The sequence below is a fragment of the Grus americana genome, chromosome 22 (assembly GCF_028858705.1).
Source record: "Grus americana isolate bGruAme1 chromosome 22, bGruAme1.mat, whole genome shotgun sequence".
Classification (NCBI taxonomy): domain Eukaryota; kingdom Metazoa; phylum Chordata; class Aves; order Gruiformes; family Gruidae; genus Grus; species Grus americana.
In genome coordinates, this window is record NC_072873.1 from 1,619,727 (window position 1) to 1,641,138 (window position 21,412).

At 50.5% G+C, this 21,412-nt stretch overlaps 2 protein-coding genes across 3 annotated transcripts; both read left to right on the plus strand.

Annotated features, from left to right (window-relative positions):
- Positions 1 to 6,943: 6,943 nt before the first annotated feature.
- GIP (gastric inhibitory polypeptide) lies at positions 6,944 to 17,293 on the plus strand. The gene is made up of 7 exons (XM_054801974.1): positions 6,944 to 7,237; positions 9,539 to 9,672; positions 11,724 to 11,851; positions 12,922 to 13,068; positions 13,451 to 13,582; positions 15,682 to 15,774; positions 16,750 to 17,293. Exons 3-7 carry the CDS (start codon positions 11,778 to 11,780, stop codon positions 16,757 to 16,759), a joined length of 456 nt encoding a protein of 151 aa, XP_054657949.1. The 5' UTR covers positions 6,944 to 7,237; positions 9,539 to 9,672; positions 11,724 to 11,777; the 3' UTR covers positions 16,760 to 17,293.
- Positions 17,294 to 17,361: 68 nt separating this feature from the next.
- Positions 17,362 to 21,274, plus strand: SNF8 (SNF8 subunit of ESCRT-II). 2 transcript variants are annotated; one of them, XM_054801730.1, is made up of 8 exons: positions 17,362 to 17,458; positions 17,872 to 17,922; positions 18,403 to 18,541; positions 18,839 to 18,943; positions 19,686 to 19,758; positions 20,243 to 20,384; positions 20,552 to 20,626; positions 21,035 to 21,274. In XM_054801730.1, exons 1-8 carry the CDS (start codon positions 17,405 to 17,407, stop codon positions 21,170 to 21,172), a joined length of 777 nt encoding a protein of 258 aa, XP_054657705.1. In that variant the 5' UTR covers positions 17,362 to 17,404; the 3' UTR covers positions 21,173 to 21,274. The 2 variants fall into 2 exon arrangements, with proteins under 2 accessions (XP_054657705.1, XP_054657706.1); XM_054801731.1 differs by lacking the exons at positions 17,362 to 17,458; positions 17,872 to 17,922 and having other exon boundaries at positions 18,498 to 18,635.
- The last annotated feature ends 138 nt before the right edge of the window (positions 21,275 to 21,412 follow it).

Consider the following 21,412-nt stretch of genomic DNA (forward strand, 5'->3'; position numbering starts at 1 on the left):
GGGAAGGTGGCGGGGCGGGGGGGTGGGCTCCTCCCGGCACAAAAGGGCCCCACGGTGGAGGAGGGCCGTTCCCCGACGGGGCCGGGGCTGGGCTGGGCTGGGCGGGGGGGGGCGCCCCGTCGGCAAAGCGGCGTGTGCGGAGCAGCCCCCCCCCCCCCTTCCCCTCCCCGCCTGCCTTTTCTGGAGACTTTTATTTTTAGGCTCAAGATGGGTTGAAAATAGCAACGAGCCCCCCCCCGGCCCCAGTCACCCACCCACCCCACCCCCCCGCCTTCCTGCCTCCCCGACGGGGCGGGCGGGGGAGCCCCGGTGCGCCGGGGGCTCGGCCCGGGATGCTGCCGGGCGGGGAGGGGCGGGGGCGGCCGCGGGTTTCCCCCCCCCCCCCTCCATCTCCTCTCCCCTCCCCTCCCGTCCCCTCCCTCCCGCCGTGCTGCAAGTAGAGGCACGGTCCGGCCCCTCCGCGCCTGCAATTAAATGTAACGCTCCCCAGGAAAACTCGCTCCCGCCTGCCCCGCCCGCCGGGGGCTCCGTTCTGCCCCCCCGCCGCCCCGGGAAAAAATTAAAAAAAAAATTAAAAAAATTCCCGAGCAGACGATTTTTGCCCATCGAGGGAGAGGCTCGGCTGAGGGCTTTCCGGGCGCGGCTCTCCCGGGTAGCTCCGCGCTCCCTGCGCGGACGCGCAGCCGGCTCCGCGCCCCCCCCCCCCCACTCCCCCCCCCCCACCCTTTCGGGGTGGCCGCGCTGCGGAGCCGGGTCCCGGGGGAGGGGGGGTTGGGGGTGACCGGGCCCCCCAGCACGGCTGGGAGATGGGGCTGTTCCCTCGGAGCTGCGCAGATGTGCTGTGCTGCGTTCTGGTGCTGAGCAGTTGATGTTGTTATCAGCTAAATATTTTTTTATGATTGTTTTCCTCCCCGCTGAGGAAAAGCCACGCGGAGAATTTGTTAGTAAATAAATTTGATAGCACACAGGAATCAGAAGTTGTGTAAACCTTGAGAAATAGATGCACACGCCCGAGGACATTTGTATGGGCTCTGTGCTGCAGCCTCCTAGGAAACTCATCAGAATGAATGATAAAAATCCTGGGAAATGGTCATTTAAAGCCAAAAGCCTTCAGCTTTCCCTCCTGTATCCGATCCATCCTGTTACCCCGGGATCTTTGCCTTAAAAACACGTAGATGCTGCTCACCAGGGGAAGTTTGGTTCCCATCCCTCCAGCTGCGTTACTCGGCTCTCCTGGAAGTACCAAACCGGATCAGTCTGTGGGAGCACTGCTGCCTCCGTGTGCGTGTCCCCGAGGTGTCCAGGGGGTGATCCAAGCTCAGAATTCACAGGTGAAAAGAAGAGAGCAATGAAATTGGGAACTAAGTTTCCTGCAGCTCGGAAAGTGCACTTCAAGCCCTCCCTGGCTGGAAGCTGGGAGCAGCCACCTTCCTCCGCTGCCCGGGGTCCCGCACAAGCACAGCTAAAAGAAATGCCCCACTGTCTGCTTCGGATCTATCTCTAATCGGAACCAGAAAACTTTTGTTGCTTTTATTGGTTTAGCCAGTACCTTCCCCACATAACATAACCCTTTGCTGAAATGAAGGAACCCAACCTGGGGGGGGGGGAAAAAAAAAGAAAAAAAAGAAAAAAAAATCCAAACAAAGAGGGAAGTCTTCAATTTAGATGTGAAACAAGAAAGGCTATCAGTCAACCTCCTTCCTCTCGCTGGAGCATTCCAGATGCAAGGTATTTAGAGAATGCAAACAGCAGAGGCTAAATCATTGATCTGCTGGGGGGCAACAGAGCTGCACCCCCCCTCTGCAGGAGCTGGGGGGAGAGGGCTGCCCCCCCAAACCCAGCCTGCCCCTGCCCAGGCTGAGCCAGGGCACAACCAGCTCTGCAAACCCCCCCCCCCGAAGGGACACAGCCCTCCCCGGGCTGGGGGAAGCGGTACCAGCAGCTGCGAAGGAGCTGCAGGGGATTCCTGGAGCCAGGGAAGGGCTGAGCAGCAGTTTGCACCCAGGCACTGCCACTTGTAAAAGCCTCTCTGGCCTTTTCCCTCCCCCAGGATTTTCTTAAATTGGGGTTTAGTTTTTAAAAAATCACTCTGAGGAGTTGATTTTTTTTTTTTTTCATGTGACTTTACAAACATTTTCAAATTTTACTGCCCCGCTCTCCCATCAACGTAAAGCTGCTTCTGATGTCATACGTAAAACCTGATTTGGGCAAAAGTTGGGTTGGTTTGGGTTTTGGTTTTTTTAACAGATTTAAATCTTTGAATCAGGCAGAAATGGTCTTAATGAGTTTTTACAATTTATCTACATATTCAAATAATAATTGTTGCCACTTAGGAGTTTGGGGAAATTTCTTAAGGGAGAAGGTTGAAGCTCGGTGCTAAATAATGCAGCTAAAATTTCACTGAAATGGGGGTTTGATGTGAAAGGGTGTAATTACTGCAGTCTGCTCAAGTGTTGTTGATCTGAGGCAGAAAATATTTAAAATAGAAATATTTTTTTATGACAGATTAGCAGTAAACAAGAACAGATTATATTCTGTTATTTTTCTGCCAGTTATTATTTGAATCTTTCTTTAATTTGTTTTTTGATTATTTTTTTTTTTAATCTCTGGTGCTATCACTAGCATTTAATTTGGACAACATTAAAGATGCACTTAGAAACCTCAGAAGCTTTGAAAAAATCTTCACTTTTGAAAGTTTGAAAATATGCATTAATAACTATCTAATAAATACGGGCTGAAAGTTTTCAGTAAAATATACAAGTCAAAGAAAAAAAAATAATAATTTTGTTTGCATGGAATCTGTTTCAATCAAGTCTCAACTAGCAGAAATAATCTGAATATGGAGCAAGCCTGTCCTTAAAATATAGGTGAGAATTCAACAGAATAAGAAGAGTGAGGGTTACAGTTGGGAAATATTTCCTTTTACTTAAGTGGAATCCCAGTTTAAACCACCTTTTGTTCGGTTTTTATTATGTGGAAAATATTCATGACTGGAAAAAGCAGCTCATATCTAAGAAGATCCAGTTGATTAAAGCTCATGTTAATAAATTTGTTAAGAATCAAACTCGCTGTGAAATTAATAGTTAGCTTTAAAACAAAATTCAGGTTCAGAGTGGATTATTAATAACCCCCTGGTTCTCTCTGCGTTCCAAACACCATCTTGGCATTTAAATGATGTTTTGTTCAGGCTGAGGAGCAGAGGAGCATCCCCAGCCCGAGGAAGGGGCTGAGCGAGGGGAAATGCCCCTCTGCTCCCTGAGGGCTGCGAGGGTCAGGAGCAGCAGTGCTGAAGATGCAAATGGTTAAACCTGCAACTTGCTCAACGAGCTGGCTGTTCCCTAACCATCGCAGTGCTTCAGCTAAAAACAAAGCAAATGCTGTCATAAACTCTGGCTTCACAATCAACTCCCATCCTGAAAAATCCTTTAGTTCTGGTACTAAAAAGCTGGAGTCTCTTTAAAACAAACCCAACAGCAAACCACAACCAAACAACTATTTGCTTCTCCTCTGCATCTGCTGCTTTGCAATTTCTGGGCTCCCACCAAGGCAGGGTGCTCAGCTCTGCTCGGGGCTGGGGCTGCTCGCGCTTCCCGGGTTCTTCGGGAGCAAAAAAACCCGAATTCTCCGTTGGGATTCGCAGACGCACAGAGAATTGTTCAAATTGCAACCAACCAAAGCTGCTTTGCGTAGATTTATTTTCCCCCTCTGCAATGGAAATGGTTAATTTGGGGGGTTGCTGTCATTTTCTTTGGGTAAGCAGTAAACTCTAAATCCGAGGAAAGGAAAACGCGTATCAGAACGAGCCCTGAGATGTTGTTCGGACGGTCCCTTTAACTTCCAAGTTTTTCCCCCAAATGAATATGCCACCACTTCTTTCTAGCAGACCTTTCTAACCTGTCCATTTAGTTTTTCTTCCTCCAAAAATCACCGTGAGCAGCCGGACAGAGCGCTGGAGCAGCCATTTCTCCTGCGGATGGCTGGAGCGGTGGGGGAAAGTTTTGGTCTTGGTACGATGATAAACTGAACTAACGTAGCGAGGAAGCATCGTGGGGGATGAATCCTGCCGTTGCTGAACTCCCCCTGACCTTATTTCAAGTAGGAGCTGCTCTTTTGAACCCCCCTCCAAACATTTGCAGCACTTATAAAGCACAGATTAAATGTTTTCCTTTCAGTAACTGTAGGTATTTGTATCAGATTTCCTCCAGTCAGAGATAAACGCATTTATATCAGATTTATGCTCCGCGAGTACAAATTTGGGGGCCCTGTAATTTCGCGTCACTGTTTAAATCCCCCGAAGAACAGCGGGCTCTCCAGCGCTCGCTGCTTTTCATCCCTCCACTTTTTAAACTCCGTGAAGCAGGAGGCGAGGAGAGGCTGAGCCACTAACACCAGCGCGTTTATACCCAATTCTTTATACCCAAAACAAGTGCAACCCGGGAGGTGGGAAGCCGCGCGGCAACGCTTTCTGCTGCGGGTCACTTTAAAAAATATAGGTCATTTCACAATCGAAACCTTGACCCATACCCCACCGCCTGTGCCGGGGCACCAGCACTGCTGGGCTGCCGGAAAGGTGATGTTAGGAGAGCAGCAAGGGCACGAGATGGAAATAATTTCACGTTACTGAACCGGCCACTTGGGCAGGCGCCTTGCCGTGGACCGGGTTGTCTAGTTTCTCGTCCTGCTGGTACATACTTGGGATTTAGCGGGACTGATTATTTCCCCTCCTGTAATCTCCCCAGCCGGTGAGTTCTGGCTCTATCTTTGCTTGGAGGGGGAACGAAGGATGGCTCTCACGTGAAGATCACCGCCACAAGGTAAAGCGCTAACAAGGTAAAGTGCAGGTAGTTTTGATGCTAAAGCGAGTCCGGATCATCTCGCCAGCCTCCGGAAGCCGTGACAGCGCTCGCTGCGCAGAGGTAAAAGTTGCAGTTGTGAGATTTTTATATGCGGCTCGGTGGTCCAAATAAATCTGCCCCGCGCAGACGGTACAGGTGCTGCTTTCTGTTACGGCAGTTACTGTCCTGTAGGTCCCTGCTCCTGGGGGGTATGACAAGAATTTAAGAAAAAAAGAAATGAGCAGAGCATGCAACAAGGAGAAGTCCATACTCTCCATGTTTTGTGGTTCCCATTTTTTAGTTGTTGTGGGTTTTTTTCCTAAAAAAACAAAGAACCGGCAATCAGGAAAGCTCTGAGACAGCCACCCCTGTGAGCTGAACTCGTCAAGAACGACCGCTGGAGCCTTAAAAGGCCCTAGGGTTTGTTTGCAGTTAAAAGGGAGTACTGGCATCTAAAACCATATCTGGTATTTTGCCATTGTGAAAAAACCTGCTCCATTCCCACGAGCACCGGAGGGGGAGACAGGTCTGAACCCAGAGGAGGGGATGAAGCAGCATTCCTCGCCCCAGAGATGCCCTGGAAATCCATCCAGCCCGTCACTCGTGTCCCCAGCGCAGCTCAGCGTGAGCGCGAGGGCTGGCACGAGGAGCCGGGCAAACCCTCGCTGCCGTCAGCTGGAGCCAAAGCCGCTCTCTCCGTGGTTCGCTAAGGCTGAGCCTCCTGGCAGAGTCCTGGCACCTGGGCTCGGGTGTGCGGCTTCCCCTCCTGACAGCACCAGCCTTTGCTGTGCCAGGCACGGGAGATGCCGCAGGAGATATGGGAGACGCCGTAGGAGATACGAGAGATGCCATAGGAGATACGGGAGATGCTACAGGAGATACAGGAGATGCTGTAAGAGATATGGGAGATGCTGTAGGAGATACGAGAGATGCCGTAGGAGATATGGGAGATGCTGTAGGAGATACGAGAGATGCCGTAGGAGATATGGGAGACGCCGTAGGAGATACAGGAGATGCCGTAGCCGAGGCTGTGAGTGGGCAGCAGGACCCCAGGCAGCCCCGGGAAGGGAGGGGAGAGCCGGCCACGGGCTGTGGGGTCGGGGCTTGGGGGAAAGCAGCTCATATTCAGGACTTGTGCTCTGCAAAGGTGTAACAGGATGAGGGAGAATAAAGCACGGAGGAGTCACCTCCTCTGCGAGACGTTGCTGGTGTTTTAGGGAGAGACGAGCTCCCAAGAAAAGCTTTGAGCCTCTGTGCCTCTGACAGCAGCAAAGCTGAGTTAAGAGCAGAATCGGTCCTGAATCAGGACCGGAGTTTGAATGATACTCCAGTGCCTGGGATTTCAGGGAGAGGATGGGGATAAAAAACTTAAAAATCCCTCCTTCCTCTCTCCCTGGGATTTGAGGAGCAGAGCAAGTGCTAATACTGATCGATTGTAGCCAGACACAATTAGGAATCTCAGATCAGCGTAATATTGCACACACAAACGGAGCAGAAAGCGTTATTTCCACCTGGGACGTGCAACACCTGAAATCTGTGTCTGGCAGAGCTGAGGTGCCCTGAGAAGCAAAACAGCAACCGAGGAGCGCTGCTCCTGAGAGAAAGGGAAAATCTTACTCACCACCTCCCCTGGGAACAGGAGCGAGGTGTGAACTGTGCCATGGAAGGTGAGATGCTAGAGCTAAACACTGAGAAACGTCTTGGGAAGTCTGCAGCATTTTCATTTCTGAAAACTTTTGGGAACGGATCAGACTCGTCCATTCGGAGTGATTTAAGCGGAGCTGAGGCTCTCGGGGAGCAGGGGAAGGAATGGATGACCTCTTAAGGTCACTTCAAGCCCTATTTTCCATGATTACAGGGACATCTAATACTTGAAAGGCTTTGTAATCAAAGTTGCCCTTGAGATGTTTCGGTGCCTCAAAGCAGAGCAGAAGGACCGTTTCAGTAACGCAGCTGCGATCTTCCCAACACATTCCCGAATTCCTGAAACACCAACTCCTCGAGTCAGGTCTGCTGCGGAGAAGAGCAGAGCTCGCTCGCTAAGCGCTGCCTGGCAGGGCAGGACGAAGCAGGGCAGCCCCAGCTCTCCTATTTAATTTGCAGGGAGACGAACGTCGTGGCTGGGTGAAACTTTAAGCTAAAGCATCCTCTGTCCCAAGCTGGGACCCAACCAAAGCTCGTGAAACGACTTGTGCTATCAGAGAAGGCAGCAGACCACGGATAACGCTACGAGGGTAGCGCTGCTCTGGCTGCGATGGGCTGAAGCTAAAGAAGAGCGAGGTTTGCGTCGTGGATCAGCCCCTGTTACGCTGGAGACAGCGGATGTGGGTACGTGGCCCTTCGCTCTGCACGTCCCAGACCTGGTCCGGCACGCAGAGGTTCAGCATTTTAAGCATCGATCGGTGGGTATCACACAGACGGAATGACATGCAGACAGTGCCCACCTGTCTCTGGAAATAACTTCTCCATAAATGGGTTTGGGTTTTTTTTGTCTGAAAGACTGTGAGAAGTTTTAGAGAGGTGCTGTCTGAACTGCATCACGAGCAGATGCCCTGAAATAACCCTGGGTCAACATTTAATGTTGCTGGATATTTATTTCACTCTATTAACTTTATATCCTACAGAGGCACTTAATGAGAGGAAAACAAATAGCTTACACTTTGGAGAAACAAGATATCGGAGTTGGCTGGGAGTGAAGTACCCAGAATACATATAATAAAGACACCGGGATAAACTATTCCATTTTATTGATAAGCAACTGCGCTAGGAGTGTAAATTGGTGACTTGTAACTGTTATAGTGCATCATTTATTACAGCAGGCACGACGCTCCTGCGTGGGTGAAAAGCTTTCGGAGACCCTGGCACGCTTGTGCGCTGCTAGTTAAAGGACCGAGCCACGTGATAAGTAGTTGCTGTGAAAGTAGTAATTACTCCCTAAAAGCACCCAACTCTTAATCTACCCTAACAAACGTCCTTCTGAGCCTTTATCTTAACGCAATATAGAGGCAACGCTTTTTGCTGGAGAGGCTGGTTGCGCCGGGGAGTTGTATAACTACAGAGCAGCGAGAGCTCGCGTCTGCCCGCGCCGGGGCAGGCTGGATGCGATCCGTGCTGCGCCCCGCGGTCTCCTGGTGCGGGAATACGGAGAGCGGTTGAACCCAGCCTGCGTCGGACGCTCTGTCCCAGCAGCACTTCTCACGAGAGCAGGAAAAGCACTTTTTATAGAAAGGAACTGTGCAAGGGATAGCTTTTACACGGAGACACGTACCTCATCACGCTGCATTTCTGCGCGTGCTCGGGACAAGATACGCTGGGGGCACCGTACCGGCACGGCGAAACCCTCTCCCACGCCGAAACCACCGACGATTCAATTTGGCCATTATTACTGCACTTCCACTAAGGGCTGCTTCTTGCTCAGCCCTGTCAACCAGAAATCCTACTTCTTTCCCACACAAACCCTGACGTGGCTGAGCCAGCACGAACCCGGGAGGATGCGCGCTTACACACACATCCCTCCTACATCCAGGTGTGCGGGGTAACTGCTCCGAGCAGCGCTGCTGAACTCCATGAAAACAACAACAACAAATCCGGTGCTGGCAGACCTGAGGGGAAGGTTGTAACTTGGATAACCTCCTGCAAAAGTGCAGGCTGCTCGGGGGAACCGAGCTCTGCAAGCCAGCGCAGCCACGGGCGCCGCTTCACTTCGGTGATGGCGGGAGCAGAGCTCAGCTCGGGGCTTAGGCTGGCGCAAACATAATCCTGCTCTGCTCCTTCAACAGACTGAAGCTGGGTGTGACGGGGGTCTAGAGCAGCAGGTACGCACCTGGTAGCGGTCCCTGAAGAGGATTTGCACGTCACGATGTTCTCCCAGAGGGGAAGCAGGGCAGGGCAGACACCGGGCAGCACATCCTGCCAGGCACGTCGTCACAGCAGAGCCGATGGGAAGTAGATTTACCCCTTGTATTCTGATGGCACCGTTAACATCTGCAGAACATCTGCTCTCCTAGATCCAGCTGTGCAGGGGCAGGGTGAGGTGGTGGCCTCACTGACCCACGTCCCCAGCAGCTGCAGAGCCACAGGGAAACGCTCCAGCACTCCCCGGGCAGGAACAGCCCGAATGGGTGCTCAGCTCCAGGCTAACCCAGCTGCTCTCCCGCACCCCACGTAGGCGGCTGCTGTGCCACCACCCTCCACCTCGTTAGCCAGCGCTGCCTCCCCGTTTCCCACTAGTTTCCTGTCTGCCACTCTCCATCTCGGGGTTGGTTTTTTTTTTTCCTCTTAGAGTGCACATTTTTGGGGACAGATACTGTTTTCAGTATTTGGGGGTTGCAGACCACCGTTGGGATGCCCTGGCTTGATGGTGACAAAAATAACAATGATGGGAGCTATCGATTTTAGCAAAGTTATTCCTCCGGTAAGAAAGAGGAGGAGGAGGTTGGATCTCCCTAAGGTAGCTTACACTTGGTAAAAGAAAAGATGGAAATTAAAGAAATTTTTACCATGGAAGGAGGTACTACGCAGAATTAAGGTTTAGACCGATGCCATATGTATTACGTCCGTAATCCACGTTCATTCTTGATTTTGTGATATAGTAATGTTTAATTGCCATTAACGTAAACATATTTTAAAAGGTTATTTTCCTGCTCTGCAGGTCAATGGACCTAATGAAGCAGCTCTAAGTGGGTTTGAATTGCTTTGATTAGGTGCGTGATTTCCTGTTTACCTCATGGAAGTGGGTTTGGTCCTGCCCAGCTAACGTCTATAAAAGCTCTGCAGGGTCTCCTCGGAGCACCAGAACGGGCTGAAATCCTCTGGGCAGCTTCAGAGAAGCAGAAAGGTAAGAATTTCTCTATCAGTCTTTCTTTTCAACCTTTTTTTTTTTTTAATATATACTTTTTTTTCCTACGATAACAGTGGGAGCGAGCGGTGATTGCGAGCGCCAGGCAGTAGCCGTGGCAGCGCAGGCACAGCCCGTAGTTTTGGCTGAGTTTTTCCCAAAGTGGTACGGACCGGCCGTTCGCTCGGTAGCGTTGGCAGGAAGACCTGCGGCAGCGTACGTGTGGGGCGGGAACGGGAACGGCCGTTATCTCGGAGGAGGGTTCAGCACACGGCGAGTGTCAGGTTGGGATCTGCACCTCTGAACGTGTGCTGCATAGGGAAATGGGGAGAAACCGGCTCTTAGCTGCTTTCGGGGACCTCCCAGCTCTGGATGAAACGGGAATAACGCTTCTCCCAAAGCAGATAGTATTGCCCAGGGGACTGGAAGACAGAGATCCCACCAGTTGCTCCTCCTTTTCCGAAGGAGTCAAACCGTTGGATCAAACCAGCGCAGGAGTCGCAGCAAAGTCCGTGCCAGCCGGGGCTAGCAGAGCTTGGCTGCTCCAGCTCAGTGTCGCACAGGCAAAGGGGGCTTGTATGAGCTCCAAAACGGTTTTTTCAAGAGTCTCTGAAAATGTGGACTGCTTTTCCTCCCTGTTTGGGTAAATTCTGCAGAGGAGGAGTACTGCTCTTCCTTAAAATTAAGGCTACGATGCACTTCCTCTCCTAGCGTCATAACTAATTACCCGAAGCCGAACAATATTCTTGCACAACTTAGTTACTTTCAGATCCACCATCGTACCCACAGTTAGATCGCCGATATATGAAATGAAAAACAAAAAAGAAGGAAAACCTCAGTTATTTAATCACTTTTTTCTGTTCTCATTTAAAATATTCCTCAGCTTTTTCTATAATGGAACTTAACTCTGTAACCATTTGTCTTTTATTGCTTTAGCTCAAAGTGGTTTAGGGATTTTGCCAGCGTTCAGAGTATCACACCTTTGCTTTTAAGAGCATTCCTCAGAACTTGATGTATCTGAGATAACGTAACACATTTAGTAGTTTTCTCACTTAATAGGAAGGGCTGAAAACATTTGTAAAAGATGTCACAATTTTCCAGAAACAAAAAAATGCCTCAACGACAAACGACTCTCCACAACAATACTCGGGCTGTTGTAAGAGTACAAGTAACTACTTAGAGGAGTAAAGTCCAATCAATGTATGAATCCATTTTTGAGGGATGGGATGCTTGTGTCCTGATCTAGACCTTCTCTTTTTGTTACTGTATTATTCCTGTTAGCAGCAGCTCTCCATTGCAACGAGGTTTCCAGAAACCGCTGTAACAAAGAGTGAGGTGAGGGACAACAAAACATATCTGTGAGCCACGATCAAAACCATTTTTGTACGGAGTTTGCAGAGCTGGAATAGTAATTAAAAGAGCTCAAATGTCCAAGGGCCATTGAGCCGAACTGTGGACGTGAGGACTAGGAACAGCTTGAAACCAATAAATCCAGGAATCCGATCCTGTCACTGTCCGTGGGATATTTTTCATAATTGATATTCCCTGGCTCTGGCTCCAGTCCCTATGTAAGGCATCATCCATCCCAACAGAAAACCCCCCAGAAATTAGATCAGGCTCCCAAACCCTGCAGAACCGCGGTGCGGGATAAGCAGGACGCCATCGCTACTGAATTGCCCGATCCAACGTACGTTCCCGGTCACATACTCGAGATTGAATCGCCCCTTAAAGCACAATGAGGTACCCACAGGGTCAGCTTGTAAACACGGAGGAAGACAAAGCCCTTGCCTCCCGGAACGCGCGACCCACAATGAATTTGACGGTGACAATAAAAGTATAGGGAACCAACATTAAAAGACACCACGGTGGGAAAGAGCGTTGGCATTGAAAAAGTAATTTAGCGGGGAACGGCAGAGGAGGGCTTTGTGGGACGAAGGCTGCTCCGAGCACAAGGACCGAAGAAGCACGTTTACGAGCACAGGCACGTGCCCAACCACCGCACATCCCCCCGGCTTCGCTGTCCCGTTGCTTACGTGTCCCGTGTGTTACAGGGGCCGGACATCCGGATTGTCCTCTGCTTTTGAACAGAGAAACCAGCCAAGAAAATGATGTCTTTCAAAGTTCTCTCTCTGCTCCTCGCTTCTCTGGGCTTTGTTTTGATGGAGGAGAACGTCTCGGGGTAAGTGTTTTGGAAAGCTCGCAGTGTGCTTTGAGCCTTTTCCAGCTCCCCACTGGAGGCAAATGGACTCTTTCCATTGGCATCCTGGTAAGTGGGTGAGAACATGAGTCCTGCGGTAGATCTCAGATAACAGAGACAGCCAAGCGTACAGAGATGAGCAAACGATAAGGGAGATAGATAGCAAACTAAAAACCTGAGCCTTTGAGCCAGAGCCAGGAACTCCCAAGTTTTCCCTACAAACTTCATGGCTGTGGGTTAGGAGGAACAAGCTGGAAGTCAACCAGGAAGAGAAGGTTGGCTGAGAACTAGAAACAAGATGTAATTATCTCACATGAATGAGGCTAGAGGGCATCCAGTATTTGGAAGCTCCTGAAGACATGACCAGTTACATAAAGCAGGTATATAATACAGACTTTCCCTCTCTTTCTCCAAATCCTGCTACAAAATTTCCGACTACCACCCGAGAAGATCCAGAAGAATCCTCATTAGAGCAGCAGGAGCTGCTGCAGTCCCAGACAATAGTACTAAAAAAGGATCAGCCTTGAAATCCTCTGCTAACTTAGGTAGCCACCGGCTATGTCGACACTGTCAGACCAGCACTGGTCTCGAGGTCAGCCCTTGTCTCCCACCATCCACCCCTGAACCTCTCGAGGACAGAGGACCAGGTTTCCTTGGCCCTAGGTGTGCAGCTCGCTGGAGGAGGGAGCCCGAGCACACTTGGTGCCTTAGCTCGGAGCCAAAGCCCGTGTGAATCGGGCTACGGCAGGGAAAACCACACTGACTGCAGGCTACCAGCAACTGTCCTGAGCTCATCTCCTCCCGAGCTCTCCGATCCGAGCCGCAGCCGTCCTAGCAGCCAGCAGAAAGGGTGAGGAGGGTGGCAGCCCCTTCTCCGGCCACCTCCTGGGGTTACAGCGCAGGAACGGACTAAAGGAGATTAAAAGGGATCGCAAAACCTCACCGACTTGTAGGGACCGCGTGGGCCACCGCGTGCAAGCCAAGCAAAACTCGGCGTAGCGTGCGCTCCCGGTCGGGGCAGGACTCACTCTGTCTCTGTGCTCTCACCCCAGCGTAAGTATTAGGACTCCCAGTGCCAGACCAGTGCAAAGACGCTACTCCGAGGCCACCCTGGCAAGCGATTACAGCCGCGCGATGGATCACATGCTGAAGAAGAACTTTGTGGAATGGTTGCTAGCCAGACGGGAGAAGAAAAGCGAGTAAGTGTGCAGACTTTCAATGCTCCTACGATCCAAACTTACAGCTGTCGTCAGCCAACTGATGGCTACAGAACGTCGAGCCCAGGATATTTTTCTTGGACTGCAGCCGTGATTCTCTAGGGAGTTCGTTTTCTTTTTTTTTTTTTTCTTTTTTCTTCTTTCTTTTTTTTCTTCTTTCTTTTTTTTCTTCTTTTCTTTTTCTAAGTCCTAGAAATGTTTCTGGTCTGTCGGCACAGAACACAACCAGCCCTCCCCCTGTCCCAGGACCGCCGCCTTCTCTGGCTGCTGGTAGATGGGGTGGGAGCTGGATTTTGTGGAAAAGCAGCATTTTGGCACCCTCTTGTGGCATCTCGCGCTGATAGCTTCCCATTTCACCTTCCAGCAACATCATCGAGCCATACAAGAGGGAAGCTGAGTCCCAAGTATCGGTTGCCAACGGCCAAAGATCGGACGTGGACACCCAGGAAGCCAAAGACTTCTTCGCCTGGCTTCTGAAAGCCAAGAAAAACCAGAGGTGAGCCGGGGGAATAGAAAGTCCGGTCGCAGGGAGCGATGAGGTCCCCGAGCGTTTAATTTTTGAAGGAGTATTTTTGGGCAGGAATCTATGGTAACGGCTTCAGCTAGGAAAACGAGGGGATTTTAATTTCAAAGGGAAATTTCACATTTTGCAATTCTGACTCATGAGTGAGGAAAAGAACAAAGACAAAAAAAGCCTCTCTAATTTTGAAATTTCCCACAAAATACAAATTTCAAAAATTTGGGGTCTTTTTTTGGTTTTGCAAATGTCAGCACAGACTCATCAAAACCCAGCGCTTCGATAAGGTCAAAGCATGGACTTTTGACAGGGCTGAAGCGCATCCGCTCCTCTAACACCCCAACATCACTGCAACGGAGAAGTCAAAATGAAGTGCTTTGACCTAATCAAAACCCTCTCAAAAGAAAGCTCGCCAGCAAAAATGACACTAAATTGATCCACTTCTGCAAAACGGTTTGATTTAATCCAATCAGCCCACCCAAGGGGGGGAAAAAACATCCCACTCATTCGCACTCTCAGCACGTTGACCAGTCCATTTTTTAAAAAGAAGAAACAGAACAGTTCTTTCCTCAAATTATGAAAAGCCTGAAAGCCACCTAAATGTAAAACCATGCAGGAGATGCTCGCCTGACCCAGGGATTTCCCAGTTTGTTTCTGATCTCTGCCCCTTACCAGGGACGCTCAGACAGATATATAGATATATAGATATATGGGGGTTTTTTTAAGATGTAATCATCTTAAAATCATCATGATGAGGGTAACGATGGCAATACGAGCTCGCTCGGAACAGGTACCTCTGGGCAAGGTAACCGAGTCCATATGGAAGGCTCTGCCGCCGCAGCTCGTGCCTTCGTTTCCCAAACCATCTGGCGGAGAACACACTCGCGCATCTCGGCGCCGCGCGGCTTTGTGCTGTGTCAGCATATCCACAGCCTGTCAATAGCCTGTTTCACCTCCCCCAATCTCAGCTTATGTCACAAATGTTCAAAAAGCAAATTAGACACACGAGTCCAAAGAAAAATCTGTTCTCAAGCACTTTCTATATTTACAAAAATAACGCCGACAAATGACTGAGGGATATATTTCCTTTCTTTAACACGAAGGGGATTTTATAAAACCTAACAGGTTGCTGCTGCTTAGTCCTAAAATGGTGGCACGAAGGAAAAAAAGCACTTACCGCACACAGCCCACATCCTTCAGGCACAATCCTAGAGTCTTCTGGCAAAAAAAATGGAATTTCTAACTACAGGGAGTCATGGGACAGTCACCCAGAACAAGAATCTGGGGGAATTTGTTGTCTTTTACAGCCTTTGCATGAAAACTGCTTTAGAAAGCAGGGAGCAGGGGATGACCCAGGGTGGGGGAAATGAGCAGAGTTATGGTTCACAGAGGTGTCTCAGGCCAAGCACTCAGAAAATCAGACACCGAGAATTGCTAGTCATAGGGAAAATACAAAATCAAAGAAGCGAGGGCTTTGAGGGATCTCAGGAGGTCATTTAGTCTGACCTCTGCTCCAAGGCAGGATCAACGCACCCTAAACTGTTCCTGACAGATGTTTGTCTAACCTGTTCGGGGGGCGGAGGGGGAAGGGAACCCTTTGATGCTAGAGATTAATCAGCTTGATTAACTTCATTTTTTAAAAAAAAAAAATGTTTTCTAGTGTCTCCCTTAATCTCCTTAATTGCAAATAAAAACCGCGACTTTCCTTCTTGGAAACAAAGACTTTCCTTTGTGAGTTTGGAGCGTAGGTGCTGCTTCACCCACGCTCTGCCGCCGTTTTGATGCCTGCTGGGTCTCGGAGGCGGTGGGGTGCAGGGGGGGTCGCTGGACTGTTCCTTCTTGTCCCCCAAGCCTGACAGACATGTTCACATGCCAAGATCAAGGCACTGCTGTGTGCAAGGAGCACACAAACAAAATGAGCTTAAAGCTTTTTGTGGGTTTATCCGACTTAGTTATTAGAAGACAAGGAAAATAAAATATCCCTGCGAGCTAGAGGGGAGCGGGACACGAGGCTGTCACACAGCGCGTCTGGGTTGTCGCTTCTCCTCTGTCTTTATGGCGTGGCACGTTTCTTGCAGTTTTACTTCTCCGGAAGGTTCAGAAGGTTTGAAGGATGTTTTGAACCAGGAGTTTCTGACATGGCTGATGTCGACTGATCTCTGCAAACCAATGTGAGTGGTTGTTGTACCTAGTCCTGTCGTTACAAGCATCCCTGCAGAGCCTTTCCCAGCCCTTGTCCCCAGAGGCACTCGCTGCAGTGCTCAATCAATGAGTTTAGGATTTCTTTAACCACCGAGTGCTTACACGGCACAGCTCAGCTGGATTTGAGTGGAGAGTTGAGAGCTCTGGCCAGAGTTTGGTTCTGCAAAAGTGCCTTCAGACCACTGATACGACAAAGATATGGGGGGGAAGACAAATTTCAAAAAATTACTATCTAGAGAAGAGAGGTTAGTAAATCCTTTCCCCCTCTTTTTAATGAGAAAAGGAGGTGTTCATCAAACCACGTATAAGAAATACTTTTTCTGTCCATCATACACTGCTGTGAAAGGCATTCAGAGAAAAATACAAGAAATTGGGATGCAAAGGTGCAGGGGAGGCCCCTGAGGAGGCTCAAGGGAAGAGTGAGCCCATCAGTTGAGTAAAATGAAGGCTGAGAGGAACAAAGTCACCATCTACCAAAAAAAAAAAAAAAAAGAGCAAGAAAAGAGCTGTTTATGCTAATGGAAAAAGTTGGCACAAGAACAAAAAGGGATGAACTGGCCATGAATAAATGTAGGTTGGAAAGAAGAGGCAGCTCTGTGCTACAGACAATTCCACGCAGCTTGGTCAGACAATGTGAACTGAGCGGCCGACCAGCAGGCCAGAGAAAACAAATCACTGTTGAGCTCATCCTGCAGAGAAACACTTATTTGCATCTCCCTCCTCTACCCAGTTGCTGATTTTTCTCAAATCCTGTAGGTACTTACTACTAGGTACTAATTTTGATAGGCATCTTGCCATCAGAATGCATTTGCAGGTTATCAGAGGGGGCTGGAGGGTCGAGAACACAATAACTTATGTCTCATTTCCTATAGGAACCAAATGAAAATGGGTTAAGCGCAATACCAGAGGAATTTACGGTTTTCTCTCCCCTTCTGCGTTGCTAGGGCTGTGTAACCCCAGGACCTTCCCGAGGAGCTCCCTCTTCATCCCATGAAGACGCGTGAGGAGGAGGACGACGATGTCTTACACTCGCTCTGTTCTGTCCATATTGTCTATTTTGCTAAAGCAAGCAATAAAGAGTTTAGTCTGAAGCTGAAGTAACACTCGGATAAGACTTGATTTGGGGATGGCCTATAAAATATCACTAAATTGCTAAAAAAGCGTCCTTCCAAACAAGGCTCACGCGTCACAACACCCACGGAGCCCCCCCTCCGTGGACTTACCTCCGTCCGGGGGGTCACCCCACCCCGGCAGACACTGACACCCCCCCACCCTTCAGTGAGGGAGACCCCCCCCACCCCCACCCCGGGGGGGGACCCGTCCCACAGAGGGGACCCAACCGCCCACACTGGGCCTCTCCCCCACGCCGGGGGGCCCAACGCCCGGCGGGGCCTCACCCCCCCGTACACCCCCCCCCATACACCCCCACACGGCCCCTCCGCGCGCTCTGAGGGGTCCCCGCCACGCGGGAGGGGGGCGGGGGGGAGGGGGCAGCCGTGGGTGCCCGGGACAGGGCCCCACCCCGCCCCCTGCCGTACGTCAGCGCCGCCCGTCGCGGAGAGATGACGTCAGAGGGAGCGCGGCGGGGCCGGGGCCGGGATGCACCGGCGGGGGGTGGGCGCGGGCGCCATCGCCAAGAAGAAGCTCGCGGAGGTGAGGGGCGGCGCGACCCCCATGGGGAGGGGGCGGGCGGGGGTGCCGGGTCCCTCCGGGCCTGCGGGAGGAGGTACCGGGCCCGGGGGGGGGGTGCGCCGGGCCCCGCAGGGGTGCTCAGGCCCCACCGCTCTCGGGTCGGGGAGCTGCCAAGCTCCGTCGGTACCGGGTGAGGGGGGACCGGGCCCCTTCGGGCCTGTGGCGGGGGGTGCCAGGCTCGGTGCGGGGCCATCCCAGCCGGCGCCAGCTCCGAGCCCAGCGTGCCCCGAGCTCCCTGGCAGCCTCCCTGCTTGCCCAGGGCTGCGGCTCCTCCTGGTCCCTCCGTGTGTAAGGAGCATCTCCCTCGTCCAGTTTTGGTTTCTGGTTCACCTGTCCTTGAGCGCTGTCTCCATCATCCCCTTTTCCTCCTGCAGGCGAAGTACAAGGAGCGAGGGACGGTCCTGGCCGAAGACCAGCTGGCCCAGGTGGGAGATCTGCCCCAGCCCGGCAGCAGGAATAACCGTGGTTGTGAGCCCAGCCGCAAACCCCAGTTTTGGTTTCCCACTCTGCTTCGGTGTCCAGAGCGTTACCCACAAGCAGCGTGGATAACGATGGCACCCGTTAGGCTGCCTTTCCATCGGAGAGCCACGATGTCACAGAATACCTGCTGCCCCCCTTCTGAGCCTGTCTCTTGGTTCGGAACAGCCCTTTGCCTTGTCTCCACTGATAGTGGTTTGTATTCAGCGTTAAAAGTGTACGTGTGGAGAGTTCTGACTCCATCGAGCAATTTTTAGGTTGTTTCCTTCCTTTAAGACCATGGGGGCTGTCTGCACAGGCAGGACATCAGACACCTGAGTGTTCCCTGAGGACTCTGCTCCCTTAGTGCCTGTTGGGCGCTGTGTTCATGGAAAAAGTGCGTTAAATAAGCCTTAAGACAGAAACACTCCTCTGTAATTCTCTTTCAGATGTCTAAGCAGCTGGACATGTTTAAGACCAACTTAGAAGAGTTTGCTAGCAAACACAAGCAAGAGATCCGTAAAAACCCCGAGTTCCGGGTCCAGTTCCAGGATATGTGTGCCACGATCGGAGTGGATCCTTTGGCATGTGAGGAACAGGCACTGGGGTTCATGACTAAAGATTCATCTCGCCGTGAAGCTGTCCTTCCTTGAGGAGAGCTGATGCTGGTTTGATTCTTGGGGTTTGTGAATTGATGTAATGTACTGTTGGGTGTTATTTACTTCAAAGGGTGGGGGAAAACAGCAACCAGAACAGAAACTCTCCACTAACAGATCGGAGAGTCCTCACAGCAAGGTTTGCCAGCAGCCTGCTTGGCACCAGTAACTGTTACGGAAGGGTATTTTTGCCAGTGGTCCGATCTCTTTCCCCTCTCTCGCTTCACAGCCGGTAAAGGATTCTGGTCGGAGATGCTGGGAGTTGGAGACTTTTACTACGAACTGGGTGTGCAGATCATTGAGGTTTGCCTGGCTCTGAAACACAGGAATGGAGGTGAGGATCCCGCTGTCCCTGGTTTCTAGGAAATAAGGCTAATAGGAGGATACCCTTTCCCTGTGGAAAAGGAGTCGCCATCGTTCAGTGTGATGTTCTTCGGTAGATTTCACAAAATACTGAGATGGCAGTTTTGCATTCATTGCCCCCCAAAACCTTCTTTTGTTTCTACAGCATGTTACAGGTACTCCCTGCTGGTAATCACCCAGCTTTATTGATTTGTACAGAAATCAACCAACTCTGCCCAGTTTAGGTAACAAACCAGTAACTTGGCAGCATCATGGGGAAGGAGCAGGGATCAATGACAATCTTAAAGGAGTATGAAACTGCAAAGTTACTGCTTTGAGTCTGGCAGTAAGATTGTCTCTGCAGGATCACAGCAGTATTCCAAAGAGTTGGAATGCCAGTGCTAAGTGCCTAATGAAAAGGCAGTAGATGTTCTTCACTCCAGAAGGGCAACCTGAGACCAGGAACAGGCTACAGCAAAGCCAGCTGAAATTTGAGCCCAGTACATTTGTGGGAGAAGGCAGCAGCTGACTGCTGCTTGTTAGCTCTGGGAACAGAAGTGACTCATTGCTTATCTCACCCAAGGCTTGATACTGGGAACAATGAACAGCCACTTGTAAAATGGAAGGCAGGGGTGAGCCCGTGGCAGGCACACAAAGGACCCTTGACTGGTCTGGCTGGAGGAGTTTTGTTGCTCTGCAGTAATGTTTTCCTGTCCCCTTTTGGTGACTCCTAGGTCTGATAACGCTGGAAGAACTTCATCAGCAAGTGCTGAAGGGAAGGGGAAAGTTCGCTCAGGACGTCAGCCAGTGAGTGCCTGTGTTACAGGAAGGGGGAATCAAGTAGAGCTTGGGGAAGAAAAGGGGGTGACTGATCTCAGCAGCACTTGAAGGTGCTGCTGTTAACTGGACTCCAGATTTCACCTGTAGCCATGTGATCCACATTCACTTAGATGTGACCCACAGTTAATGACATTACAGAAGCAGATTTTAGGACACAACTCACCATGATCGCTAATTGGGGCTGAATCTTACTTAGCACTTGCAGCTCAGGTGCTACAAGTGTGTCTCTGCCACACATCTGCCCTTTTGAAGGGGGCACAGATAGGCAAACACATTCTAAATTGCTTTATAATTTTTTTCCAGCTGTTGATTACCTGAAACTGCAGCAAGCTCTAAGGAGCTATTATTGCTCACAGCTTCTGCATGCCAAGTCTTCCTCATTTACAGAACCTAGCGTGCAGTTTGAGAGGGGCTCTCGCTTTAAAGCCTTGCATTGACTTCTGCTTCTCAGGGATGATCTCCTTCGTGCAATCAAGAAACTGAAGGTCTTGGGGAATGGCTTCGGGATTATCCCTGTTGGTGGAACATATCTGATCCAGTCGGTACCGGCTGAACTGAACATGGATCACACGGTCATCCTGCAGCTGGCAGAGGTACTGAGCCAGGAGATTTTAAAATACAACCACCTTTAAAGAACCTTACGCCTCCATGACAGGGAACTCTGATTAGACCGGGCCTGTAGGCAAAACTTCCCATGCTCTTCTTAACTACAAACTTCAGGCTTGACTATAAGCACACAGTATTTTTCCTCTCATTTCAGAAAAAGGGCTACGTAACGGTCAGTGAGATCAGGTCCAGTCTGAAGTGGGAGACGGAACGTGCAAAGCAAGTGCTGGTACGTATGAAGGTCTCTTGTGCACAGTGGAGTTCACTGACAGTGTAGAGTGACTGCTCCCACAGCCAACACTTTGCTGGGGATGTGTTATCACAGCATGTACGGGGGATCCTGAGCTTGCTGGTAGACCAAAGGCAGAGCACAGGCCAAGGAAAGCAGAATCCCAGAAGCTGCAGATATTCATGTGGCTTCACTAATCCCCGCTGAATCCTACATAAACATGTATGGCGGGCATGGCTGGATGTCTGAACCGTATTTCTCCCGGTCAAGTTGAGTAAAAACTATTGTAGCCCGAGTTCTACTCCCTCTCTTACCCTAGAATAAAGCGTGGGGTCAGGCTGCTATTGTGAATGGCTTCTCAGCCATTTAGTTAAAGTTTCACTCACAGTTTCCACTCTGTTTGTATAGGAACACTTGCTGAAGGAAGGAATGGCCTGGCTGGATACGCAGGCAGCAGGAGAACCTCAGTACTGGCTGCCTGCTCTCTTTACAGAGCTGTACTCTCAGGAAATCACTCCAGAGGAAGCCAAGGAGGCAATACCTTGACCGCTACGTGTTCTGTGCCTGTGTACAATTCTTGTGAGGTTATTTGCATATCACCTGAAACACAGGGACAGCGCACTTGAAATAAAAGTTTTGTAAAAAGTGTCTAGCTTGAAAAGTTTAATAGGACAAATTCATACTTGCTTACCTCCAACTTTTCTCCTCTCTTGTGGGTGGAAATGCCACTTACCATTACAGACAACTAAATTACCCTGTCACAGCAAGCGGGAAACTATCTAAGCT

Coding starts and splice junctions, on each gene's coding strand:
- SNF8 (XM_054801730.1), top strand. CDS start 17,405: ATGCACCGGCGGGGGGTGGGCGCGGGCGCCATCGCCAAGAAGAAGCTC. Junction 17,459..17,871: donor CCAAGAAGAAGCTCGCGGAG/GTGAGGGGCGGC, acceptor TTCCTCCTGCAG/GCGAAGTACAAGGAGCGAGG. Junction 20,385..20,551: donor TCATCCTGCAGCTGGCAGAG/GTACTGAGCCAG, acceptor CTCTCATTTCAG/AAAAAGGGCTACGTAACGGT.
- GIP (XM_054801974.1), top strand. CDS start 11,778: ATGATGTCTTTCAAAGTTCTCTCTCTGCTCCTCGCTTCTCTGGGCTTT. Junction 11,852..12,921: donor ATGGAGGAGAACGTCTCGGG/GTAAGTGTTTTG, acceptor CTCTCACCCCAG/CGTAAGTATTAGGACTCCCA. Junction 13,583..15,681: donor AAAGCCAAGAAAAACCAGAG/GTGAGCCGGGGG, acceptor CGTTTCTTGCAG/TTTTACTTCTCCGGAAGGTT.